The following is a 25,050-nucleotide window of genomic DNA, read 5'->3' as shown; positions in this document are numbered from 1 at the left end:
TGGGACAACGGGATGATTTTGAGGGACATTTGCGGGACAGTGTAGCCTGCATGAATAAAATAAAAATCCCCCTCCCACTGCACAGAATGAGCTAATTGAAGCACACCAGTACATTATGATACACAGTGCCTTGCAAAAGTATTCACCCCCCTTGTCATTTTTCCTATTTTCTTGCATTACAACCTGTAATTTAAATAGATTTTTATTTGGATTTCATGTAATAGACATACACAAAATAGTCCAAATTGGTGAAGTGAAATGAAAAAAATTACTTGTTTCAAAAAAAATTTTTTTTTTTAAACGGATAAGTGGTGCGCGCATATGCATTCACCCCCTTTGCTATGAAGCCCCTAAATAAGATCTGGTGCAACCAAGTACCTTCAGAAGTCACATAAATAGTTAAATAAAGTCCACCTGTGTGCAATCTAAGTGTCACGTGATCTGTCACATGATCTCAGTAGCTCTACACCTGTTCTGAATGGCCCCAGAGTCTGCAACACCACTAAGCAAGCTGCACCATGAAGACCAAGGAGCTTTCCAAACAGGTCAGGGACAGAGTTGTGGAGAAATACAGATCAGGGTTGGGTTATAAAAAAACATCTAAAACTTTGGAGCACGGAGCACCCTCATTTGTTGACTTCTGTAACCGTAAAAGCCTTGGTTTTATGCATGTTAACATCAGAAGCCTCCTCCCTAAGTGTGTTTTATTCACTGCCTGAGCACACCCCGCCAACCCTGATGTCCTAGCCATGTCTGAATCCTGGCATGGGAGGTCACCAAAAATTCTGACATTTCCATCACCAACTACAACATTTTCCATCAAGATAGAAACACCATAAGGGGTGGAGTTGCAATCTACTACAGAGAGAGCCTGCAGAGGTCATACTATCCAGGTCTGTGCCCAAACAGTTCGAGTTTCTACTTTTAAACATCCACCTTTCCAGAAATAAGTCTCTCACTGTTGCCGCTTGTTATATACCCCCCTCAGACCCCAGCTGTGCCCTGGACACCATATGTGAATTGATTGCCCCCAATCTATCTTCAGAGTTCGTACTGTTAGGTGACCTAAACGGGGATATGCTTAGCACTCCGGCCGTCCTACAATCTAAGCTAGATGCCCTCAATCTCACACAAATGATCAAGGAACCTACCAGGTACAACCCTAAATCTGTAAACATGGGCACCCTCATAGATATCATCCTGACCAACTTGCCCTCTAAATACACCTCTGATGTCTTCAACCAAGATCTCAGCAATCACTGCCTCATTGACTGCGTCTGTAATGGGTCCGCGGTCCATCGACCACCCCTCATCATTGTCAAATGCGCCCTAAAACACTTCAGCGAGAGGGCCTTTCTAATCGACCTGGCCTGGGTATCCTGGAAGGATATTGACTTCATCCTGTCAGTAAAGGATGCCTGGTTGTTCTTTGAAAGTGCTTTCCTCACCATCTTAAATAAGCATGCCCCATTAAAAAAATGTTTGAACTAAGAACAGATATATCCCTTGGTTCACTCCAGACTTGACTGACCTTGACCAGCACAAAAACAATTAAAACATGTTTGAACTAAGAACAGATATATCCCATGGTTCACTCCAGACTTGACTGCCCTTGACCAGCACAAAAACATCCTGTGGCGTACTGCATTAGCATCGAAAAGGAAATTGCATCCTTTAGCACTAATTCCAAAAAGTGTTGGGACACGGTAAAGTCCATGGAGAATAAGAGCACCTCCTCCCAGCTGTCCACTGCACTGAGGCTGTCAGCACTGATAAATCTATGATAATCGAGAATTCCAACAAGCATTTTTCTACGACTGGCCATGCTTTCCACCTGGCTACCCCTTCCCCGGCCAACAGCTCTGCATCCCCCGTAACGACTTGCACAAGCCCCCCTCCTCCTGCTTCTCCATCCAAATCCAGATAGCTGGTGTTCTGAAAGAGTTGTAAAATCTGGACCCCTACAAATCAGCTAGACATTCTGGTCCCTTTCTTTCTAAAATGATCCGCCGAAATTTTTGCAACCCCAATTACTTTTTCGATTATAATCACAGCCGCGTATATTCCCCCCCCAATGCAGACACATCGATGGCCCTGAACAAACTTTATTTGACTCTATGTGAACTGGAAACCACATATCCTGAGGCTGCATTCATTGTAGCTGGGGATTTTAACAAGGCTAATCTGAAAACAAGACTCCCTAAATTCTATCAGCATATCGATTGTGCTACCAGGGCTGGTAAAACCCTGAATCATTGTTATTCTAACTTCCGCGACGCATATAAGGCCCTCCCCCACCCTCCTTTCGGAAAAGCTGACCACGACTCCATTTTGTTGCTTCCGGCCTATAGACAGAGAATAAACAGGAAGCTCCCGTGCTCAGGTCTGTTCAACGCTGATCTGACCAATCTGATTCCACACTTCAAGATTGCTTCGATCACGTGGATTGGGATATGTTCCGCATTGCGTCAAACCACAACATTGATGAATACGCTGATTCGGTGAGCAAGTTTATTAGCAAGTGCATCGGCGACGTCGTACCCACAGCAACTATTAAAACCTTCCCAAACCAGAAACCGTGGATTGATGGCAGCATTCGCGCGAAACTGAAAGCGCGAACCATTGCTTTTAACCAGGGCAAGCTGACCGGAAACATGACCGAATACAAACAGTGTAGCTATTCCCTCCGCAGGGCAATCAAACAAGCTAAGCGTCAGTATAGAGACAAAGTAGAGTCACAATTCAATGGCTCAGACACAAGAGGTATGTGGCAGGGACTACAATCAATCACAGATTACAAAAAGAAAACCAGCCCCATCGCGGACCAGGATGTCTTGCTCCCAGAGAGACTAAATAACTTCTTTGCTCGCTTTGAGGACAATACAGTGCCACTGACACGGCCCGCTACCAAAACCTGCGGACTCTCCTTCACTGCAGCCGACGTAAGTCCAATTTTTAAATGTGTTAACCCTCGCAAGGCTGCAGGCCCAGGCGGCATCTCCAGCCACGCCCGCAGAGCATGAGCAGACCAGGTGGCTGGTGTTTTTACGGACATATTCAATCAATCTTTATCCCAGTCTGCTGTTCCCACATGCTTCAAGAAGGCCACCATTGTTCCTGTTCCCAAGAAAGCTAAGGTAACTGAGCTAAATGACTACCGCCCCGTAGCACTCACATCCGTCATCATGAAGTGCTTTGAGAGACTAGTCAAGGACTATATCACCTCCAACCTACCTGACACACTAGACCCACTGCAATTTGCTTACCGCCCCAATTGGTCCACAGACGACGCAATCGCAACCACACTGCACACTGCCCTAACCCATCTGGACAAGAGGAATACCTCTGTGAGAATGCTGTTCATCGACTACAGCTTAGCATTTAACAACATAGTACCCTCCAAACTTGTCATCTAGCTCGAGACCCTGGGTCTCGACCCGCCCTGTGCAACTAGGTACTGGACTTCCTGACGTGCCGCCCTCAGGTGGTGAGGGTAGGTGACAACATTTCCACCCCGCTGATCCTCAACACTGGGGCCCCACAAGGGTGCGTTCTGAGCCCTCTCCTGTACTCCCTGTTCACCCACGACTGCGTGGCCATGCACGCCTCCAACTCAGTCATAACGTTTGCCGACGACACCGCAGTGGTAGGTTTGATTACCAACAACGATGAGGCGGCCTACAGGGAGGAGGTGTGGGCCCTCGGAGTGTAGTGTCAGGAAAATAACCTCACACTCAACAAAACAAAGGAGATGATTGTGGACTTCAGGAAACAGCAGAAGGAGCACCCCCCTATCCACATTGACGGGACAGTAGTGAAGAGGGTAGTAAGTTTTAAGTTCCTCAGCGCACACATCACGGACAAACCGAATTGGTCCACCCACACAGACATTGTGGTGAAGAAGGCGCAGCAGCGCCTCTTCAACCTCAGGAGGCTGAAGAAATTTGGCTTGTCACCAAAAGCACTCACAAACTTTTACAGATGCACAACCAAGAGCATCCTGTCGGGCTGTATCACCGCCTGGTACGGCAGCTGCTCCGCCCACAACCGTAAGGCTCTCCAGAGGGTAGTGAGGTCTGCACAACGCATCACCGGGGGCAAACTACCTGCCTTCCAGGACACCTACACTACCCGATGCCACAGGAAGGCCATAAAGATCATCAAGGACAACAACCACCTGAGCCACTGCCTGTTCACCCCGCTATCATCCAGAAGGCGAGGTCAGTACAGGTGCATCAAAGCAGGGACCGAGAGACTGTTAAACAGCCACCACTAACATTGAGTGGCTGCTGCCAACACACTGACTCAACTCAACTCATACCCTACATTACTCATCTCATATGTATATACTGTCATTTATGCCATCTACTGCATCTTGCCATCTTTATGTAATACATGTATCACTAGCCACTTTAAACAATGCCACTTTTATATGTTTACATACCCTACATTACTCATCTATGTATACACTGTACTCGATACCATCTACTGCATCTTGCCTATGCCATTCTGTACCATCACTCATTCATATATCTTTATGTACATATTTTTCATCCCTTTTCACTTGTGTGTATAAGGTAGTTGTTGTGAAATTGTTAGGTTAGATTACTCGTTGGTTATTACTGCATTGTCGGAACTAGAAGCACAAGCATTTCGCTACACTCGCATTAACATCTGCTAACCATGTGTATGTGACAAATAAAATTTGATTTGATTTGATACTAGCCTGTTCAACCTCTTTTGTATCATTTGAGATCCCTAAAGGTTGGAAAGCTGCCACGGTCATCCCCCTCTTCAAAGTGGGAGACACTCTAGACCCAAACTATTACAGACCTATATCCATCCTGCCCTGCCTTTCTAAGGGCTACGAAAGTCAAGTTAACAAACAGATCACCGAACATTTCGAATCCCACCGTACCTTCTCCGCTATGCTATCTGGTTTCCGAGCTGATCATGGGTTCACCTCAGCCATGCTCAAGGTCCTAAATTATATCATAACCTCCATCGATAAAAGACAGTAGTGTGCAGCCATCTTCATCAACCTGGCCAAGGCTTTCGACTCTGTCAATCACTGCATTCTTATCGGCAGACTCAATGGCCTTGGTTTCTCAAATGACTGCCTCGCCTGATTCACCATCTACTTCTCAGATAGAGTTTAGTGTGTCAAATCGGAGGGACTGTTGTTTGGACCTCTGGCAGACTCTATGGGGTTGCCACAGGGTTCAATTCTCAGGTCTACTCTTTTCTCTGTATATATCAATGATGTCGCTCTTGCTGCTGGTGATTCTCTGATCCACCTCTATGCAGACGACACCATTCTGTATACATCTGGCCCTTCTTTGGACACTGTGTTAACAAACCTCCAACCGAGCTTCAATGCCATACAACACTTCTTCCGTGGCCTCCAGCTGCTCTTAAACGCTAATAAAACTAAATGCATGCTCTTCAACCGATCGTTGCCCGCACCCGCCCGCCCGACTAGCATCACTACCCTGGACGGTTCTGACTGAGAATATGTGGACAACTGCAAATACCTAGGTGTCTGGTTAGACTGTAAACTCTCCTTCCAGACTCACATTAAGCATCTCCAATCCAAAATGAAATATAGAATCGGCCATCTATTTCTCAACAAAGCCTCCTTCACTCATGCTGCCAAACATACCCTCATAAAACTGACTATCCTACTGATCTTCGACTTCAGTGATGTCATTTACAAAATAGCTTCCAACACTACTCAGCTCATTGGATGTAGTCTATCACAGTTCCTTTCCGTTTTGTCACCAAATCCCCATATAATACTCACCACTGCGACCTGTATGCCCTTGTTGGCTGGCCCTCGCTACATATTTGTCGCCAAACCCACTGGCTCCACGTCATCTATAAGTCTTTGCTAGGTAAAGCCCTGCATTCTCAGCTCACTGGTCTCCATTGCAACACCCACCCGTAGCACGCGCTCCAGCAGGTATATTTCACTGGTCATCCCCAAAGCCAACACCTCCTTTGGCTGCCTTTCCTTCCAGTTCTCTGCTGCCAATGACTGGAACGAATTGCAAAAATCACTGAAGCTGGAGACTTATATCTCCCTCACTAACTTTAAGCATCAGCTGTCAGAGCAGCTTACCGGTCACTGCACCTGTACACAGCCCACCAAACAACCTCATCCCCATATTGGTATTTATGTTTTTGCTCCTTTGTACCCCAGCCACTGTGATTGTTTGGTTGCGGGACAAAGGGCCAAATTGCGGTACTGTCCCACACAATCCGGGACATGTGTTCACCCGAGTTTCCATACCAGGCGGTGATGTAGCCAGACAGAATGCACCCCCACCCCCACACACTGAGCAGTGATAATCCCCACTCCACTGTAAGTGTGGAGCTGTGATAGCAGTACTGCATGCTGGGAAGGCGACATGCCTGGAGGAGGGTTTTGAGATTTACATTAGCAAACGCACACACACACACACAATCTCATTAGCTTGGCAGTATAGTATTTCTAGCTCCCTACAGGCTGTAAAGCTATTTAGTGTGTGTGTGTGTGTGTGTGTGTGTGTGTGTGTGTGTGTGTGTGTGTGTGTGTGTGTGTGTGTGTGTGTGTGTGTGTGTGTGTGTGTGTGTGTGTCTGTGTCTGTGTGTGTCTGTGTGTGTGTGTGTGCTTGTTTGTTTAGGAGTAGCGGAATCTGGATAAACACTGGAAATGGAAAATCTGCTTCTTTGGCAGTTCAGGCCCCTGAACTAGTGTAGTGAATAGGCCTACAGTATGAGTTTGTGCAGTGAAAGATTGGGTGGATGCCTATAGAATATATATATATATGTTATGTTGATGGCTTTATAGGTATACCTCCACTGTTGTTCAGATTTGATTTAATATCATGGCTTTTTGTGTTCATAGTGATGTTCATATTAAGTATTGTGTGTATGCTGTAGCAACAGAATAAAGTCAGTTCTCCATAGTGGGTGGAGATTAAATAGACCGTCAGCACGCCCATACAGTTGAGAGGCAGTTTCAAATGTCATGACGTAGAGGATTCATAAACAGGGATTGGACCATAAAATTAGGAATTAGAATACGAAATAATTCATTTAAAACTATATAAGTAATTTAAGGCAAACAAACTAAATACGTAATTTAATAGGATCTATATGGATTGGACCCGTAAAGAAATGCGAAATAACATTGAATTACTGGATATGAACAGAACATAGCCATGTAGCTACCGATAATACAGATGGACAAATCTCGCAGCCCTAACTCTGACGTCCTTGGCCCCCGTGCGCAAAAGGATTGGCCGAATTGGACAGCGACTATCTTAGGTCTGCTGCGCTAGAGCAGAAGGGAGAGACCGTTTTAAACTCCCCTGCCTCCATCTCTGAGAGCTAGAGGGAATCAGGATCCGTGGGTCCACCCCACAGCCGTTCATTGCCTAACCATGGCGGGTCCTGCAAACACTGGTATGAGCCCCTGGTATTCCTCTGGATCTAGTAACGACGCTCCCTCCCCACTCCCAGCCCTTACCGAGGAGAAGCCGCGGAAGAGGAGAGCATTTTGCCTGCCTCGGATGAAGTCCAAGAACCGCAACGACAGTGGCAAGCAACAGCAGCAGCTACCGCAGCAACCCGTGGCAAACAACAACAACAATATGCCTTTCATAATCCACTGCCAGATCGGGAAGGAGATCAAGCACATATGCAGCAACTGCCGTGGCGCTGACCCTCAGGATGGTGAGTGGAGGGAGAATAGTGTTGAGGTTTTCACAGCAGCAGCAAGAGGGAGATGTTTTGATCTCCATTTCATGTTGGCGCCGCTCCTCCAAATCGACCGCTCCCTTGCCTTGCACACTGCCTGTAAAAATATGCCCCATCGCGGGCAGTTTTTCTTGATGGACGGGGCTGCTGAGACTTTTCCCAATCCTAATAGCACTACTCGGAGTCAGAATATTTATGTGGCTGTATGGGTGTATTGGTTGTTTTTGATACGTTATTGGATGTAGGTTATAGAATTTTAATAGTCTGTTTATACTTCTGCTGGGTTTTTACATGTATGCTGTTACTATTCTAACATGCAACAATGTATCCACTCTGCGTGACGCAATTCTACTGTATCATCAATGCAAACAGACAGCACCACTTTGAATAGTTCACTGAGATTGTACTTTGTAGGCTATACAAACACAGGGCACATTGATTCACCAAGATAACAGACATGCTAGTCAACTGAAATAATGTTGATATGTGGTTTTATCAAGTAGCCCCAATCCGGAATATCCATAGTGATTGAGAAGGATCTAGAATCACCTATAACTGCAGATAAGATAAAGTAGTAGGTTGCTACTGTACTGTGACCCACCCTCCTATATCCCTGCCAGAAACTATTCCAGCAGATGGATTCGTTTTTCGTTCTCTCCTATTATACACAGTATGGCCAAATTCCCTCAATGTGCACATATCACTAAGAACACTCACACCTTCATCATGATGTGGTGCGAATGTGAGGTCAGGGGGCAGTGCCATATAGGCATATAACACTCACTTACACACTCTTACTGCTTGTGCAGACTAAGAGGTGTGTGTGTGTGTGTGTGTGTGTGTGTGTGTGTGTGTGTGTGTGTGTGTGTGTGTAAGAGCGAGACAGTCAGTATTTTTATTTGAATTTGAACAAGAACAAAAATTCCAGCCTGTTGGGAGTTTAGAGGTGAGTGGAGTTTAGAGATGGAAAAATTGAGTAAGGACTCAACTGTATTTACTTTAGAACAGTCTGACGTCTCCCTTACACAGCAGAGATCATCATAGCTCAGGGAGAGAGAGAGAGATGGAGAGATGAGTGAAGAGAGATGTAAAAAAAAAAATAGAGAGAGAGAGATTGAGAAGTTTGAATGGCACCAAACTGGGCTGTGTATGTACATCATATTGAGAGAAAAATGTAAACCTCATCTGTAAACATTCCCTCTTCATCATTTCTTGTGTAATGATGTATAATTCCATGGTGTCTTTGTATTAATTAGAATGATTCTTTCAATTGCTCCTCTGAGTTCCACATACTTTGAATCGTATTGTTTTATGGATTATGTGACTGGTTTCTCTCCTCTTCTCTCGTCTTCTCTTCTCCTCTCTTCCAGTTGAGGAGGTGGAGCGAATAGCGGCGATGCGATCTGATTCGCTGGTCCCTGGCACACACACCCCTCCCATTCGGAGGCGGAGCAAGTTTGCCACCCTGGGGCGTCTCTTCAAGCCGTGGAAATGGAGGAAGAAGAAGAGCGAGAAGTTCAAGCAGACATCTTCTGGTGAGAACCATATCTAACCTTTAACCCTAAGCCCTTACCAGGGGGGATCAAACTCATTCCATGGAGGGCCTAGTGTTTGCTGGTTTTTGTTTTTTCCTTTCAGTTAAGACCTAGACAACCAGGTGAGGGGAGTTCCTTCCTAATCAGTGACCTTAATTCACCAATCAAGTCTAAGGGAGGTGCGAAAACACGCAGACACTCTGCCCCCCGTGGAATGAGTTTGGCACGTTCCCTAACCCCGAAGCCCTAGGCCTTGCTTTCTACCTCTCCCCTAACCCTAAAATCTACCGCCCTAAGATCTAACCACTTAGATTTATCCCTTGTATTCTACCTCTCTGCTTGCCCCTTAAGCACTCCCCCTGCCCCACAGTAGCCACACTCTTATGTCCTAAAGCTACAACCTTCAGTTGTGGAATAGATCACGGTCTCACCAGCTCACCCCCTAGCAGGAACAGTACGACTCCATTATGTTGACAAATGTAGGTACTATGAGGCACGAGGCAGAAGGCAGTGCTAGGTGGCTATATGCTACAGTATATGATGGGCAGCTAGGTGCTATACTGGTTAATGGTTATATTATGTAACGGGATCAGCAGTTATAGCACATAGGTGCCATGAAGCATCAGAGCCAGGTGCATGGTGTATGATAGTTATATTATGGTTATGTAACAGGGGATCCGCATGAAAGCTGTAGGTCAGCTGCAGCTGTATATTATCGCCAACCGGATCAGTGGGGCCAACGATAACACAGGAGACTGGAGCTATGTCCAGGCTCTTCTTTAAAGTTTAAACAGTGGTATTATTACATTGTGTGTGTGTGTGTGTGTGTGTGTGTGTGTGTGTGTGTGTGTGTGTGTGTGTGTGTGTGTGTGTGTGTGTGTGTGTGTGTGTGTGTGTGTGTGTGAGCGCGTGCGTTAGACATCAGCAAGACCAGACAGACTCGAGCATAATTGTCCCCTTAAGCCTTTTTATAAATGATTTGAAATTAAAAATACCAAATACTGCTACAGAACATTTACACAAGATCAGTCTTGTTCATCAAAAATGTAGAGAACAGCTGTGAAAGTGTTGACGGAAAATTCCCTGCAGATTCAGTTTGATGGCAAATACTGGAGTTCTAGCTAACAATGTCACTTGAATTGAATAATGATCCAAAATTAAATATCTAATATAATGTTATACCATTGTTATGGTATAATATCTACACTGTAAAACATTCAATGTAATTTTTACAGTAAATTACTGGTAACACAGTAGCCAGTAGGTTACTGTAAATGTACAGTACTGGCAGCACAGAAGTCAGTAAATTACTGTAGATTTACAGGACCTTTACTGAAACACACATTTACAGCATATTACTGTAACACCTGACTACAGCAACGTGCTCTATTTGTATAATTTACATTGCATTACTGGAAGCACAGTGGTTAGTAAACTGTTAGATTTACAGTGCAGGCAGCTAGTGCCAAACAAGGCCAAAATTGATCAAAATAAAAATAGTTTGAAGGTGGACCTCATTAGAATAATACCCAGCAGTGTGCTTTTCAAGTGTTCATTTTTTTTTTTACATTTACTTTTTGGTCATTTAGCAGACGCTCTTGCCCAGAGTGACTTACAGTCAGTGTATTAAGCCAGGGGTTCCCAAACCTTTTCACTCAGCCCCCCTTCCAGCATTGGGGAACACGTCTATTTCTATGGGCACAAGCACTGTTCGTGACACAAACTGTTCACACCCCTCTTGTTGGCGGAGAGAAAATGTTACAGGTTTAAAGCTTATTTCCTGACATTCTACACTTTTTGTAATGGGGTGCAGAGATTTTTTTATTTTGTTTTTTAAGATAATTTTCTTAAAATGGTCTAATGTGTATTCATGTAATTTTTGAGTGACTCAAACATTACAACAAAATTAAAAACGTTGGGCTAGTTGATCTGGACATTTCTGACAAGTTATGACTGACATGACAAGTGGAAAGCGGATGATGCAAATTCCCAATTTTGAAATTGCACCTTGTGCATTCTACTATTACAACTTTCAAGAGTAAGTTGAAAGCCGGACTAAGTTCCCCACAGTTTGGGAACCACTGCATTAAACTAAAACAAACCTATCACAGTCATTGCATGTAAAACATTTATGTAACAGTTACTGATAAAGTTGTTGTAGTTAAGGATACATTGGTCTTCAAAGTATTTTTGTAACAAGATGCATCAAAAGGTATCTTTTCCCATCTCTGGCTAGTGCAAAGTACTTTACTGTAATATTCACAGTAACTTGCTATGAGCTTCCTATAAGTTACTGTAGTATCAGAGCAACGAAGCAGAACAATACTGTAAAATTAGCCACTTGTAAGAAAGTAAATGCTACTGTTATCATAATATTTGTATTTTACTGTAATTACATGGGATTGATGCAAGCAGGTTGGCTGCTAGGTATTTGTATTTTACAGCATATAATGGATATTTTGTGTTTTAAATCACTTGCATTTCTAGAGGCCTAATCAAAGGCTTCTGAACTGGCCGTGATTACAAGGCATAACACCAGTAAAGGTTTAAGACATGCTGCCGATCTGTCCCCTGTACACTTTAAATTGTTCAGGTACTACTAACACATATCAATTCATTTGGTACAGCATTCTCACTGACAGGGGCCTTAAATACAGCCTCTTACAAGGCACGTCTCAAAATATGTTCATGAGCCAGAAATTCTTTCGCCATCCACAACATTTTCCCACAATGCACCATAATTCACAGTATGCTGCTGTAAACATACAGCAAAACAGGTGCACAGTACTATATTGTACAATTTTACAGCAGTGTAGCGGAATGCCGTTGAGCCCCCTTAATGCATTGCTCTTTACTGTACTGTAATATAGAACTGTACATTTATTGCAGTAAATTTACCAAAATGAATTACGGCATTATGGTTTGTTATGCAAGGTAGTACACACACACACACACACACACACACACACACACACACACCAGTGGGGCGCTGTCTTTCTAATCTCATGCTGCTCCCCCAGCTGTCGTTGCAGTTTATGCTTTTTTCTGAACAGAATTATTATGGCATGTTAAAATAATGGCATAAATTTTGGCATAATTCAAACAGTCACACATATTCTCGCAGCCAACATACTGTATGTTGACTGTTACACTCACTGTGCAGTATTTTTTCACAGGATTCAGACAGAGACCAATGTATCAGAAAAATAACGTGCCGATTCTGCTGGCCAGTTATAAGCACAGTGAAGTTGGTGATGAAGTAGAATAGAGTAGAATCCTGTACCATATGATGTCAGTTAATGTTGTTGTAATGTCATATCCTGTACCCTCAGTCCTGGAGAGGAAGATGTCGACCCGGCAGAGCAGAGAGGATCTGATCAAGAGAGGAGTGATGAAGGACATCTATGACAAAGGTGAGGGGTCAGAGGGAGAAGAGGGAAGTTAGAACGCAGAGACTTTTGGCAAAACTGTTGTAGTTGTTCTTTGTTGCGTAATCAAAAATACTTTTGGCGGAAACAAAGTCAAGTCATACAGTCGGCATCACAGCATCCACATGGATTGACTCCAGGCCAGATTTGTACTGTGAACATGTTATATATCTCTCTCTCTCTGCAGACGGGGCGGTAGTAATGAGAGGAGAGGAGGAGAAGATGGAGAACGGGAGGTCTCCAGCATTAGGAGGGTCTGATCCATCACCATGTGATGGAGCTGAGCTGATGGATGGAGCAGGGTCAGCCATAGGTACGTCTCAGGCCTTCTATCAACACACTCAAGCAATGGTTCATAGTCTCTCACTGTGCTGTTACATGACATCTGATTGGTCAATGTTGTTCTCAAATCTCAGGCCTTCTCCCAGTACGCTCACCTATGGGTTCATTTCCATTCACCCTGTTCTAACATATCATCTGATTGATTTATTCTATGCCCAGGTACAGTTGAGTTCCAGATGTCTGGAGAGGGGGCGTGTCCACAAGACCACACCCAGAATCCCAGCCAGCCTCCACCCACTAAGAAGGTTATGGTGTATCCAGGCGAAGGGGCTGGGGCAGAGTCATCACATCACACCATAAAACATAAAAAACAACCCCCAGTGCTACCCCCCAAACCGTTCAACAGGCTGCCCAACCACATCACAGGTCTGTAATCCTCTGTGTCTATGCGCGTATCCCTGTGTCATTCTATGCGTTTACTTGTCTTTCTGTTTTTACTGTACCCCAGCCCACCAGCGTGCCGCTTGTGTGGGTGTATCAATCTGTGTATCTGACTGATTTTTCTCTTCTCTCTTTTCTCTTCTCTCTCCCTCTAGACGGTATGCCAGTGAAGCTGCCCTGTATGTCCATGAAGCTGTCGCCTCCTCTACCTCCTAAGAAGCTGATGATCTGTGTGCCTGTGGGTGCGGGGGGGAGCATGGAGCCCTCGGCCCTCACCTTTCAGAAGTGCCCCCCTCCCTCCCACCACGTGGGGTCCCTGGGGGGCCACTCCCTACACTACGGGACCCTCCCTGTGCCCCTACACCCCCCCAGCCGCATCATCGAGGAACTCAACAAGACCCTGGCCCTCACTATGCAGCGATACAAGAGGTGAGGATTAAGGAGAAGTGTGTGTTTGTGTGTGTGTATCCATGCCTCCATGTGGATGGATTCAATGGTTCACATATCCAGTCTGCCTTGTACTCTATTCCCATTGGTCCTGCCCTGTGTCTACACTTCAGCAGTGAGTTAGATGGGGTCGTTAAGGAGCTTGTTTATCATGTGACTAAGGGTTTCTAATCAGTAGGGTTAAATTGGGAGTTGCCACAATACAGATGTAGGATCTTAATTTGATCACACTTTTGCAGGAGAACTTTCCTGCAACAGGAAATTCAAAACTTGGTGTATTTGAGCTTTTAAAAGTCTTCTGACATGATTTTCCCTTACCGAAAATGTATCAACCCCTACAAAAATGTCCATAAATTACAATCCACATAATAATTCACATGTCCTATTGCTGCAAGATTATTTTCCTGCTGTAGAAAACTGGCTCACCTACATCTGCACTGGGCAGCATTTTGAAACGTCTGGTCAATCACATCTCAGTACAGAGACCATTTAATCTAAACCTTCCCTGGAGAGCAGCATGGCTGGCGTTGACTTCAGCTTCAGATATAGAGCGGTACAAATTCCCAGAGCCTTGGTTTTACCTCTGGGTGTATGTGTATCATTGGCTGGTGTCTAACCAGTTCCGACCATTTTAGAGCGCCACACACACACACACACCATCTCCATCTGTCCACAGACACATGACACACGTGGAGAACACTCTGCAATTGACCCACACACTCTGTGACTGATGTGCCGGCGCCAGATTGGCCTCCCATGATCCATCACTCTAATTGGTGGGCCGGCAGGTGGTTATGGACCCGAGCACCTAATAGATGTAGACATCCTATTCCTTTTGTAGCCCTTTTTGATTTACTCATTTGCTGTCTGAATGTTATATAGGGCACACCTAAACTGAGTTTGTAAAAGCAACAGAGATCATTATTCTCCGTTATGGGAGCTCCGCAGTTGCTCGATTGCTGCTTGCTTGCTGATCGGTGACGCTGCCTCAAGGCTCATTTGTGATTGGTGTGCAGTTTGTTTCCGCTGTGCCTCTCGTCTCCCCTATAGTTGAGGCAGGCTGTGTGATTTAGGTGTGGTAATGTGAGCCTCTAAAGCCGACCATGTCTGTTACATCCCTCCCTTACATCTCCGTTACGTCCAGGCAGTATAAGTCATGCAATGCTTCCCGGGCAGAGTGAGGTACCAACGTTATTTTAGGAGCCACTTACTGTGGCAATTAAGGGAGCGCTGGCTTGTTTTTCTACAGTGTTTCAGTCTTGTTTTCTCAGCTGAGGTGCCGTTTACATGAGTTCCAGAGGTTATAGGTCATAGCTCCTTTCATAGGAACTGATGGTGGAAACAACCTGACATTACCTAACTACGCCCCTGTCTAACACCACACACACGGATGGACAGACACACAAACGCCCGCCATCTCTTGCTAACCGTTTACCTTTCTCACTGACCTCAGCTCGCTGCACCACGCGGTTCCCGCGGTGATGATAGCATGTGACTACAACAAAGAGAACCTCCCCAACGAGGAAGACTATCAAGAACTACCTGGTTCGTACAGGGATGAGGATGATGAAGAAGAAGATGACGATGATGATGATGAGGAAGAGGAGGAAGATGATGAAGATGAAACACTCTTTACAAGTACGTGTTTGTTTATACATAATTGGTTTGGGACAGTGGTGGCCGTTTGGTCTCTGCTTGGTGCCCCTGCTTCCTGGTAACAGCCTCAATGGCTGCTGGGATATGTGGTTTAAGAGCTCTCCTTTCATTGGACCCCTCCAGTCAGAGCTGTGGTTCACGTCCCTGATTTGAGTGTTGAATGTGACCAATCAAAGCACCGAGGTGACAGTGGCGTGTGAATGAGAGGTGTTCCGTAACATGTTACGTCAACAACACACACATACGCCATGGCTGTTCCTCAGATCCCTTGTTCCAGTAGTTCCCTTCACTTTTTTTTCATGAGCAGTTGTCTGAATGATTGATTTGAGACCTGTTATGTCTATGAGGTATTTATACAGACCTCTCCTCTCTGTAAGAGGGTGATGTAAACAGAAGAGTGGGTTGGAAACAGTGAACACACTCCCATCCTGTAGCTCTCACTGGATAGGGTAACTGCTGTGACAGTTGAATTGCTACTGCATGAGTTAGCTGTGGTGCTAGTAATTCCAATTTTATCAAAATGTTATGGACAAAGTTTGCTGATCTTATTCTGGCCTCTCTATAAAAAAAAATGTGTCCGTGTGTGTGTGTGTGTGTGTGTACATGTGTATAGGTACCCTGGCTCTGAAGGTGTTGAGGAAGGACTCCCTGGCCATTAAGATCAGTAACCGTCCGTCACAGAGAGAGCTGGAGGAGAAGAACATACTGCCCACACAGTCAGACCAGGAGAAACTGGAGTTCAGGCAGCAGATAGGCACCAAGCTCACACGGTGAGAGACACGCGCACACACATACAGATGCACACCCTCCCTACAGCAACGGAGAGACTTGAGTCACGTTATCATATAGGCACCAAGCTCGCATGGAGCGCGAGTCATATTCACGCATACTAACACACGCAGGCTCATCTGCTCTTACACGTTGCATACAGTCAAACCGATTGCTAAGCAACAAGCTGTTATGGTGAGAGATGAACTCAAGTGTGCTTGAAATCACAAACACACACACACACAGACACACCTCATCTCCCAGTCAGCACCTGTACACCCTGCAGTGGCCTGGTTGAGATGTGACCGGGCTACTTAAGACAGCATGATAGATGACACCTCATAATGGAGAGAGGAAGCTAAGCTGGAAGTGAGGAAGTGAGAAAAGGTAGAGGGACGGAGGATGGAGGGAAATTGATGAGAGGTAGAGGATGGAGGGAGAGTAGCAGAGAGGCTGTCACATTTGTATTTTTATCTTGAATATGCCAGTGAGAGGGCAGACATCTTCATGTGGGATTTTCCGCTCACAGAGGACAGAACATGAATACAGGAGGGTTGTGGTAATATCAGTCATGTATATTAACCCTGGATTGCTGATGCATTGAGTGGCTTTGAAGCCACCGGTTGGCCATATTGGCACTGCCCAGTAGGAGCAGTCCTCCATATGAAAACATTTAATTCTACAGTATTTCAACAAAAATGAAATACATATTTTTTTTTTACACTTTTTTCTCCCCAATTGTCCCTTCACTGCAACTCCCGTACGGACTCTGGCTTTAACCCCAGCTTCCCCTATCAGTCATCTGATGTATATATAAATCATTGGGCAATACAGGAAGGAAACAGAATTCACAAATCATTTCAATTCCTTATATTGCCTCCCACTCTCATTTGTCACACTCACTACAACTTGCCTTCTCCCTCTCTTCCTTCCCTCCCTTTCTCCATTTATCTCCCTCTCCATCCACTCTGCTTCCCTCCTACTCCTTCCTCCCTCCCCTCTCTCCATTTTTCTCCATCTCTTTCCCTCCCTCTGGTTGCTGTATGAATCATTGTGTCAGACTGTTGAGGTGGTAAATAAATACATGTAAATCTGAGGCAGTCACGGCTCATAGAAAACCTGCTCTGACATCAGCAAATGAAACACAATAAAACATAACACAATAAAACACGTCAGGAAATGGTCCAGACTGACTCTAGTTCTATTTCCTCAGGAGGTTGAGTCAACGGCCAACTACAGAAGAGCTGGAACAGAGAAACATACTCAAACGTAAGTAGCACAGACTAGATAGGCAGAAGACACATTTCCATTTCTTACAAAATTGACAAAGTGTCTATTCTGTTCTATTCTAACCTGTCTCTCCCTCTCTCCCCTATCTTAGGCCACAATGAGCTGGAGGAGCAGGAGGAGATGAGGGAGCTCAAGAAACGCCTGTCGAGAAAGGTGAGAGAGGGGAGGGTGAGAGAGGGGAGGAAGAGGCTAAGAGGGGGGAATTGGGTATCAATTTCCATTACATGACAGACCATTGGAAATATGAGTGGGTGTGTGGTGACCCTCAATCCCCACACAAACACAGCTGGCAGGTCCAAGGCATAAACGACATAAGCGACTGCTTAGGTCCCTGCGGCCGCTAGGGGGCCCCAGACCCAAAATACAGTTATTTTTGTACAAAAAAAAATGGAATGCAGTCATGTTCTCTTTGACAGACTATGCATTATATTGACCAGATACTCTCGTGGCCACTCTAAAGATGAAAATAAATGTCTTAAAAAATAGAAACGAGTGGGGATGAGGCAAGTTCAGGTGGGACCATTCTAGCCAATGAGAGGGCTATAGGCTTTTGAACAACTGGCAAAACGCTGATATATTGTATTTTTTCTCAAAGTTGCCAGGATGTCACGCGTCCTACTTGTATCAGTACACTCGTAACAACCTAAGAATTCCAAAATTTCTATTCGATCAAATAAGCCAATCCATTTAAAAAATTTAAAAAACGCCACCTGCTGGAGAAGACAGATTGTGGGCCCGATTGTTCCTCTCACTTTGCCTCTTCCTCTCTGTCGCAACTTACTGTTGAGAGTTACAATAGTAGAATACACAAGGTGCAATTTTGAAATTTGTTTGTGCATCAGCTGTGTTTCTCTTGTTATGTCAGTCATTGCCAGACACCAACAACATTTTGCACACGCACACTCTGATAACCCTTTTCCCCCCTGTACCCAGTTGAGTCAGAGGCCCACGGTGGAGGAGTTGAGGGAAGCTAAGATCCTGACCCGCTTCAGTGACTACGTAGAGGTTGCTGACGCTCAGGACTACGACAGGAGGGCAGACAAACCCTGGACACGACTCACAGCTGCTGATAAGGTAATAACACTCGCATGCATGCATGTGTGTGTGTACACACATACACAAATGCACAGTTATGCAAATCCTGTTTTCCCCCGACTGATCTCTGGCTCTGTTTGTCCCTCTTAGGCTGCCATACGTAAAGAACTCAATGAATTTAAAAACACAGAGATGGAAGTGCATGAGGGTAGTCGCCATCTCACCAGGTATGTACTGTATGTCACAGCCATACTACAAGCTGCAATACAACACAAAGACACTAGCCCATACTACAAGCTGCAATACAACACAAAGACACTAGCCCATACTACAAGCTGCAATACAACACAAAGACACTAGCCCATACTACAAGCTGTATACAGTAACTATTTGAAGAGTTTAATTCCAAAACGCTATATATACATTTTCAGAAATGTTGGCAAATGAGCTTTTATTGTTTAAAGAAATTCTGAAAGAGATTGGTGTGCTTTTTCACTACCTAATCATGGCATGGGGTTGTTCAATGACAGATATGTATTTGTTTAAAATGTATCACTTGGTGGTTTCATTTCAGCGCCATTTTGTTTTTTTTGCTAAATGCTATATATCCACAATAAATAGTCCTGCTAGGTTATACACAGTCAAATGTAGTAAATAACGGGGGAAAAAATGTATGAATAAATGTACAAATGTTACATTTGTGACAGCAATATTTAAATGTTTTTTAAATAATTCAATACAGTAATATGAGATCTGTATGTAAAACATTTGTCATTTAGCAGATGCTCTTATCCAGAGTGGCTTACAGTAAGTGCATTCATCTTAAGATAGCTGGGTGAGACAACCACATATCACAGTCAAATATACAGGATACGAACATTCCATTCCATCTAAACAATTAAAATAGCATTTAGCAAATAAAAGCCCATTTTCATACACCTCTAACAATCTATTAATAAGAAATCTGAGAACAGTAATATTTTACACACACATGAAGGTACCCAGAAGCAATAATTGCTGATGAGAAAACACAAAACAAATTGGTGGATACAGCGTTTTGGAAAAAAAACTTCAATTAGCTCTCTCTCTGTCTCTCTTTCTCTGTCCTGTAGGTTTCATCGACCGTAGTTCTTCTTCTGCCATCTTTTACAATAACCTCAAGTGCTGGAACGCAAACTACTGCCTCTTGTGTACCACACCCCTTCGCTTCCAGACCAGAACACAACAAGACCAGAACTGGACCAGAACCACACTAGAACCAGAGTAGAACATGTACTGAAACTGACCGGAAACGTAATCTGAACCTGGAGGGGTGTGTGTACAGAACTGGGCAGCTGACACTACTCCAGGCTCCAGTGTTGACCCAAAATATGTGCCAATATCTAGAGAGGGCAGACTGGACCAATCACAACAGTATCTTGGTTCTGTGTTTATAGAGAGGTCACAGTGTGGCCATGTTGGGGTTGTGGAGAGGGAGCATCGTACACATGGAGAGAGATTGATGGAAAGCACTGGATGGACTGACTGACTGGGTTCTCCGCTAAACGGAGATTATATGGACTAAAACGTATTGTTTTTAACAGCCTTTTATTATCCTTTTTAATTATGAAGATAGTTAATGTGTTTACTTTACTGCACTTTAGTTTTTGACGGTACTCTACGGAGGGGTTATGGAACTCTATTCCTATATCTGTGCCAACAAGACTTTGGGATTGTGGGAGATTGAGTTTGGGAGGGCATCCGTAAGGAATACAGAGAGACATCCTACAACTGATTGGTTAAAAAATGATTATCCTCCATTGGTTAATGTTCCTGCCTTTTTAATACTTTTTGGTACATTATTAGTTTGACTATTTTCCATTGTGGGCTGCTGTTTCCAAAACAGAGGGACCCTTTTAATCTGATAGTACTGCAGAATAGGATTCTGTAATAAGTGTGTTGTGGTTAAAGTACTATTTTACAATACCGTACACGGTATGTGCTATTCTGAAGGAAACTGTAGTAGGAGAATATGATCGGAATATTTACCTCTAAAAACGTTGAAATACAACACAAAACTCTCCTGTCCATGTTGTGTTCATGTTGGGATATTGAAATGTGAACCAAGCAATAATTGAACTTTTCTGTCCTCCATCTGTCTGTCTTTCTGGGCTGCATTCAAGTGAACAAGTACTGGGAACATTTCAGAGAGCTACCCGCTCAATACCAAATACACTTTGAAATGCTGTTGTGATCTTGAATGCAACCCAGATCATCATTATTACTGTTGAGAGTTCTGCAACCCTCTGTATAGTGTCACCGTGCCTGTTGTATTGTTTACAGGGATGAAAACATTGCCAAATGTACTTTGTTTGAATGACATTTGATCAAGTATGTTGTCAATATAATGTTTCAGTAGCGTGCTCCATAGACTGGTAAGTGTCAGTTCTGAATGGAATGGAATTGTTCAATTTCTCAATGTTCTCAAAACAGGAATTGTATGGTTCCACCTGGTTTGGCCTCATAGTGAAGAACCTATATTAGACCACCCTTTGGCTGTGAATGAAAGTACAGTACCACCTTTTGCTCACAAGAAGCCAGACACCTCAAAATACAAGGAAAAACAATGAACACATGCAGTTGATGAGTTGGTCTTGATCGTTTAGTCTGAACCCTTTGACTTGTGGTGTGTGTGTGTGTGCGTACATGTTCATTAGGCACAAAACAGGAAAATGTTTTACAACGGAGTGCTTCATTAACACGACCCAAGACTCAAGTGTTGTTTCCCTGTGCCTGTCTCCTGTATCCAAACTAACAAAAGAGGACACTCTTTGTATAATATATGTACATAATACAAAAGAAACTTAAATATTTAAATATGAATTTAAATATGTTTTTCCTTTTTGTACAGAAGGAAACTGCATGTGATGATTGTTAACTATTTGTTCATCTTCTATAGCCCTGTTTATACCTGGTTCTAACTTGGGTCCTTTGTCCGGATCTTGTCCAAATTCTGGTTTTGCCCACATTATTAGTCAGGTGTAGAAAATCAAAAGACACATTGTGATCTGATTGTGATCAGATCATTCTTCCCACTTCCGGAGGTAGTCGGGCATGCATTGTGTAGAAAGATCTGGACAGAGAAACCATTTAAATCATTGTTTTTCTGCTGTCTAAAATCATTGCCAGGTGGCACCATTGACTGATTACATCAACATATCTTACAATAAATAAATATTATTTTGAAAGAATAACTGTGAAATAATTTGAATAAAGGAAGGAAATCTAGTCACAACAAAGACATAGTGGACAGATAAGACATTTTAATAGCCTGTGTAGACACATTTCTGGAAATGTGGGCACAATCAGAATGTAGAAAAGATCAGGACAACCAACCTATGAAAGCACCAGGTATAAACGGTGCTTGTGATGTATGCAGTTTCTTATATAAAGGAAATATATATAAAAAAACTTTTAAAAACGTTCATAACTGCTTTTTTCTTCAACCTTCTCTATTCCATACATACAGTGGTGTACGAAATTATTGTCCCCCTGGATAAAGTAATAATCTTTTTTCAAAAATAGGTAGGGGTCAAAATCATTGACACCCATGTTTTTAATACCTTTAAATACCTCACATTGCAAAGATAACAACACTGAGCCTTTTTCAAAAATATTTTATACACACACACCATGTATATAAAATATTTCAGAAAAAGGCTCGGCGTTTGTAAATTCACTCAGGCTATCTACTCCGATTTCTAAACATTCCTCTGAGTGTGCCAGAGTGCAGAATAACTGAGGAGTTTACGAACGTGCATCACCTGTTGAATATGACTGGTGTCAGTAAACGTCGGCAAAAGAACGGAATTAAATTGTTGCCAGCAGCAGTTATAGTCAAAAGGAGTCTGTATTGAATACATGCCCACATCAGGGGAGATACCTATTAATACAATCCCTAGCTGCTGGGCTGCTCAGTCATGGCCCTGGGGGTCTGTCGTACTGTTGGTTGTCACTCTGGCCTTGGCTTAACACACCTGAAACCAATAATGAATGTTTCACTAAGATCCTAAAGATGAGTGGGGTGTGTTGGGTTGGGGCGCTGCAGGGACGTGGACCCCTAGGGGCAGGACGGGGTGACCCCGATTTATTGTGTACAAAAAGAGCTCTACAGAATTATTAGGCCTATGATATCATATGGAGGATGTACTGTTTGTGTGTGTTGATGTGTAGGTATATGGGTGCTTTTATTCAACTTTGGTTTTTCAAACCTTTCCTCTTGAGACAAAAAAAAGATGGGAAGGAAGTTGTTGGGGAGAGAGTAGAGTTATTGACTAGACTGGTGGGGGTGGTGGGGTCAGGCTTGCAGGCGGCTCGGGCTGGCTGGCTGGTCTGGCTACAATTTGATATAGAGGATGTCTTAATATGGACGATCAAAAGTTACATCTTTGTACTTTATTTGTGAGAGTTGTTAGGCTATTGGTTAAAGGTGCAACACAATATTGATGCTTGAATTATCATTGATCTAGTTCAGTCTTATCAATCAATAAACATTCAATAAGGATCTCTTACCCAGTGGTGGAAAAAGTACTCAATTGTCATACTTGAGTAAAAGTAAAGATACCTTAACAGAAAATGACTTGAGTAAAAGTGAAAGTCACCCAGTAAAATACTACTTGAGTAGAAGTCTTAAGGTATTTGGTCTTAAATATACTTAAGTGTCAAAAGTAAATGGAATTGCTAAAAATGTACTTTAGTATATTAAGTAAATCATTTCAAATTCCTTATATTAATCAAACAATTTTTTATATTTTATATATATTGATGGATAGCCAGGGGCACATGCCAACCCTCAGACATAATTTACAAACAATGCATTTGTGTTTAGTGAGTCTGCCAGATCAGAGGCAGTAGGGATGAGCAGGGACGTTCTCTTGATAAGTGTGCGAATTGGACAATTTTCCTGTCACAATATAACGAGTACTTTTGGGTGTCAGGGAAAATGTAGTAAAAGTAAAAAGTACATTATTTTCTTTAGGAATGCAGTGAAGTAAAAGTAGCCAAAAATATAAATAGTCAAGTAAATTACAGATACCTCAAACGACTTAAGTAGTACTTTAAAGTATTTTTACTTAAGTACTTTACACTACTGCTCTTACCTAGCCTGATGATTCTGGGCATTTTTGCTTACTTTTTGTTCTAAATAGAGACAGCTATAGGGCCATGGGTCATATTAGATAGCGTAGAAATGTAGGAAATTAGCGGCCCAATTAAAAAAATTATAATAATCGCATTTAAACAGACCACAGCCAAGTTACACCCCCTCCACTTCTAAAACCAGACCTGCGCCCCTTACTGATAGTGATGCTAATGTTAGCTAACAGTGTTTGTTTAGCTACCTACATTAATAGTTAAGAGCTGTTTTTATGAAAACATTGAGAAAACGGGATTGTAATGTATTTGAGAAAGTGTTTGCTATTGCCATAATGTATTTAGTATGAAGTTTTCTTTTTCAGCTTTCTTTAGAGCTGTCCCTGCATTGTCAAATACTCTATTCTGATTTCTGTTCTTTACTTTTCAGAGAAAGTAATATATCTGCTGCATCATGGGTTGTAGGTGAAGACCTTAAGGGAGGCTGCAGAAACTAACTAAAGGAAACTTCTTGGCAGGGGAAAAAACACATTGGAATAAATAATAAGATTTAGAGTTAAATCCTTTGTTTTTGTTGGAAAGATTGTTTTACAATCATGTTTTTATTCGTGGTATTTTGAATAACTTGTAGAAAATAGACTTTATGACACTGTCAAGAAGCATTATGACATCCTGTGTCACTTTACATGGACTAAGAAAATACACTTTGACACCATCAAGAAGCATTATGACTGTTATGTTTTATTTTATGTTTATTTCATATCGGCCAGATAGGCCTATCACATACATGCCCTTATGTCAGTCATCAGCCACAAAGAGGGTGTCTTGTCCTGCTCCTGAAAACTGCTCCTGCATTTATCCCAGTCATCAGCAACAGAGTATTGGGGTAGGTGCATGTTTGACATCAATGTATGTGCAATTACAATGATATTTGAATGTGTAACATTTTTGAAAATGTTATTTAAAACTTATACATACGGTTTACAAGCAGGCTATGGTTTAATGAATTGGTTCGCCTTGTGTGGGAGTTTGTGGGTTTTGATACTTTTGTAGGTGTCATAACCAGCCAAAAAAAGAACGCAATATATTGCAGCATTCACATGCTAGTCAGAACTAGGAAACCAGATAGCAAATCGGACATTTCTGAGTTTCCTCATTCCGACTAGCACTTGAACGCGGCATATGTCACAACAGATCTATCTAGATATGTCTTGACAGTGTTATAACCATATAATGACAAGTTATGTCAGCTGTTACAGCAGTGGTGGGTTTGGCGTCGAAATGACCCGGAAACC

At 43.1% G+C, this 25,050-nt stretch overlaps 1 protein-coding gene across 3 annotated transcripts in view; it reads left to right on the top strand.

The window, feature by feature from the left end:
- phactr1 (phosphatase and actin regulator 1) overlaps positions 1–23,429 on the top strand; it is a 79,485-nt gene extending 56,056 nt beyond the window's left edge. For 2 of the 3 annotated variants that reach the window (XM_024420181.2, XM_024420190.2), the window contains exons 2-13: positions 9,114–9,278; positions 12,611–12,691; positions 12,894–13,019; positions 13,208–13,414; positions 13,585–13,858; positions 15,330–15,514; positions 16,146–16,302; positions 17,514–17,569; positions 17,682–17,743; positions 18,524–18,664; positions 18,776–18,852; positions 19,738–23,429. In XM_024420181.2, coding sequence (XP_024275949.1) covers positions 9,114–9,278; positions 12,611–12,691; positions 12,894–13,019; positions 13,208–13,414; positions 13,585–13,858; positions 15,330–15,514; positions 16,146–16,302; positions 17,514–17,569; positions 17,682–17,743; positions 18,524–18,664; positions 18,776–18,852; positions 19,738–19,753 — 1,547 coding nt within the window. In that variant the 3' untranslated portion in view covers positions 19,754–23,429. Of the gene's footprint in view, positions 1–7,082; positions 7,720–9,113; positions 9,279–12,610; positions 12,692–12,893; positions 13,020–13,207; positions 13,415–13,584; positions 13,859–15,329; positions 15,515–16,145; positions 16,303–17,513; positions 17,570–17,681; positions 17,744–18,523; positions 18,665–18,775; positions 18,853–19,737 lie in introns of those variants that run through there. The other variant, XM_024420172.2, reaches the window with a different exon arrangement.
- Positions 23,430–25,050: the final 1,621 nt, after the last annotated feature.

The sequence above is a fragment of the Oncorhynchus tshawytscha genome, linkage group LG01 (assembly GCF_018296145.1).
Source record: "Oncorhynchus tshawytscha isolate Ot180627B linkage group LG01, Otsh_v2.0, whole genome shotgun sequence".
NCBI lineage: Eukaryota > Metazoa > Chordata > Actinopteri > Salmoniformes > Salmonidae > Oncorhynchus > Oncorhynchus tshawytscha.
The sequence above is the reverse complement of the archived record's forward strand: the minus strand, read 5'-3'. Positions and strand labels throughout refer to the sequence as shown.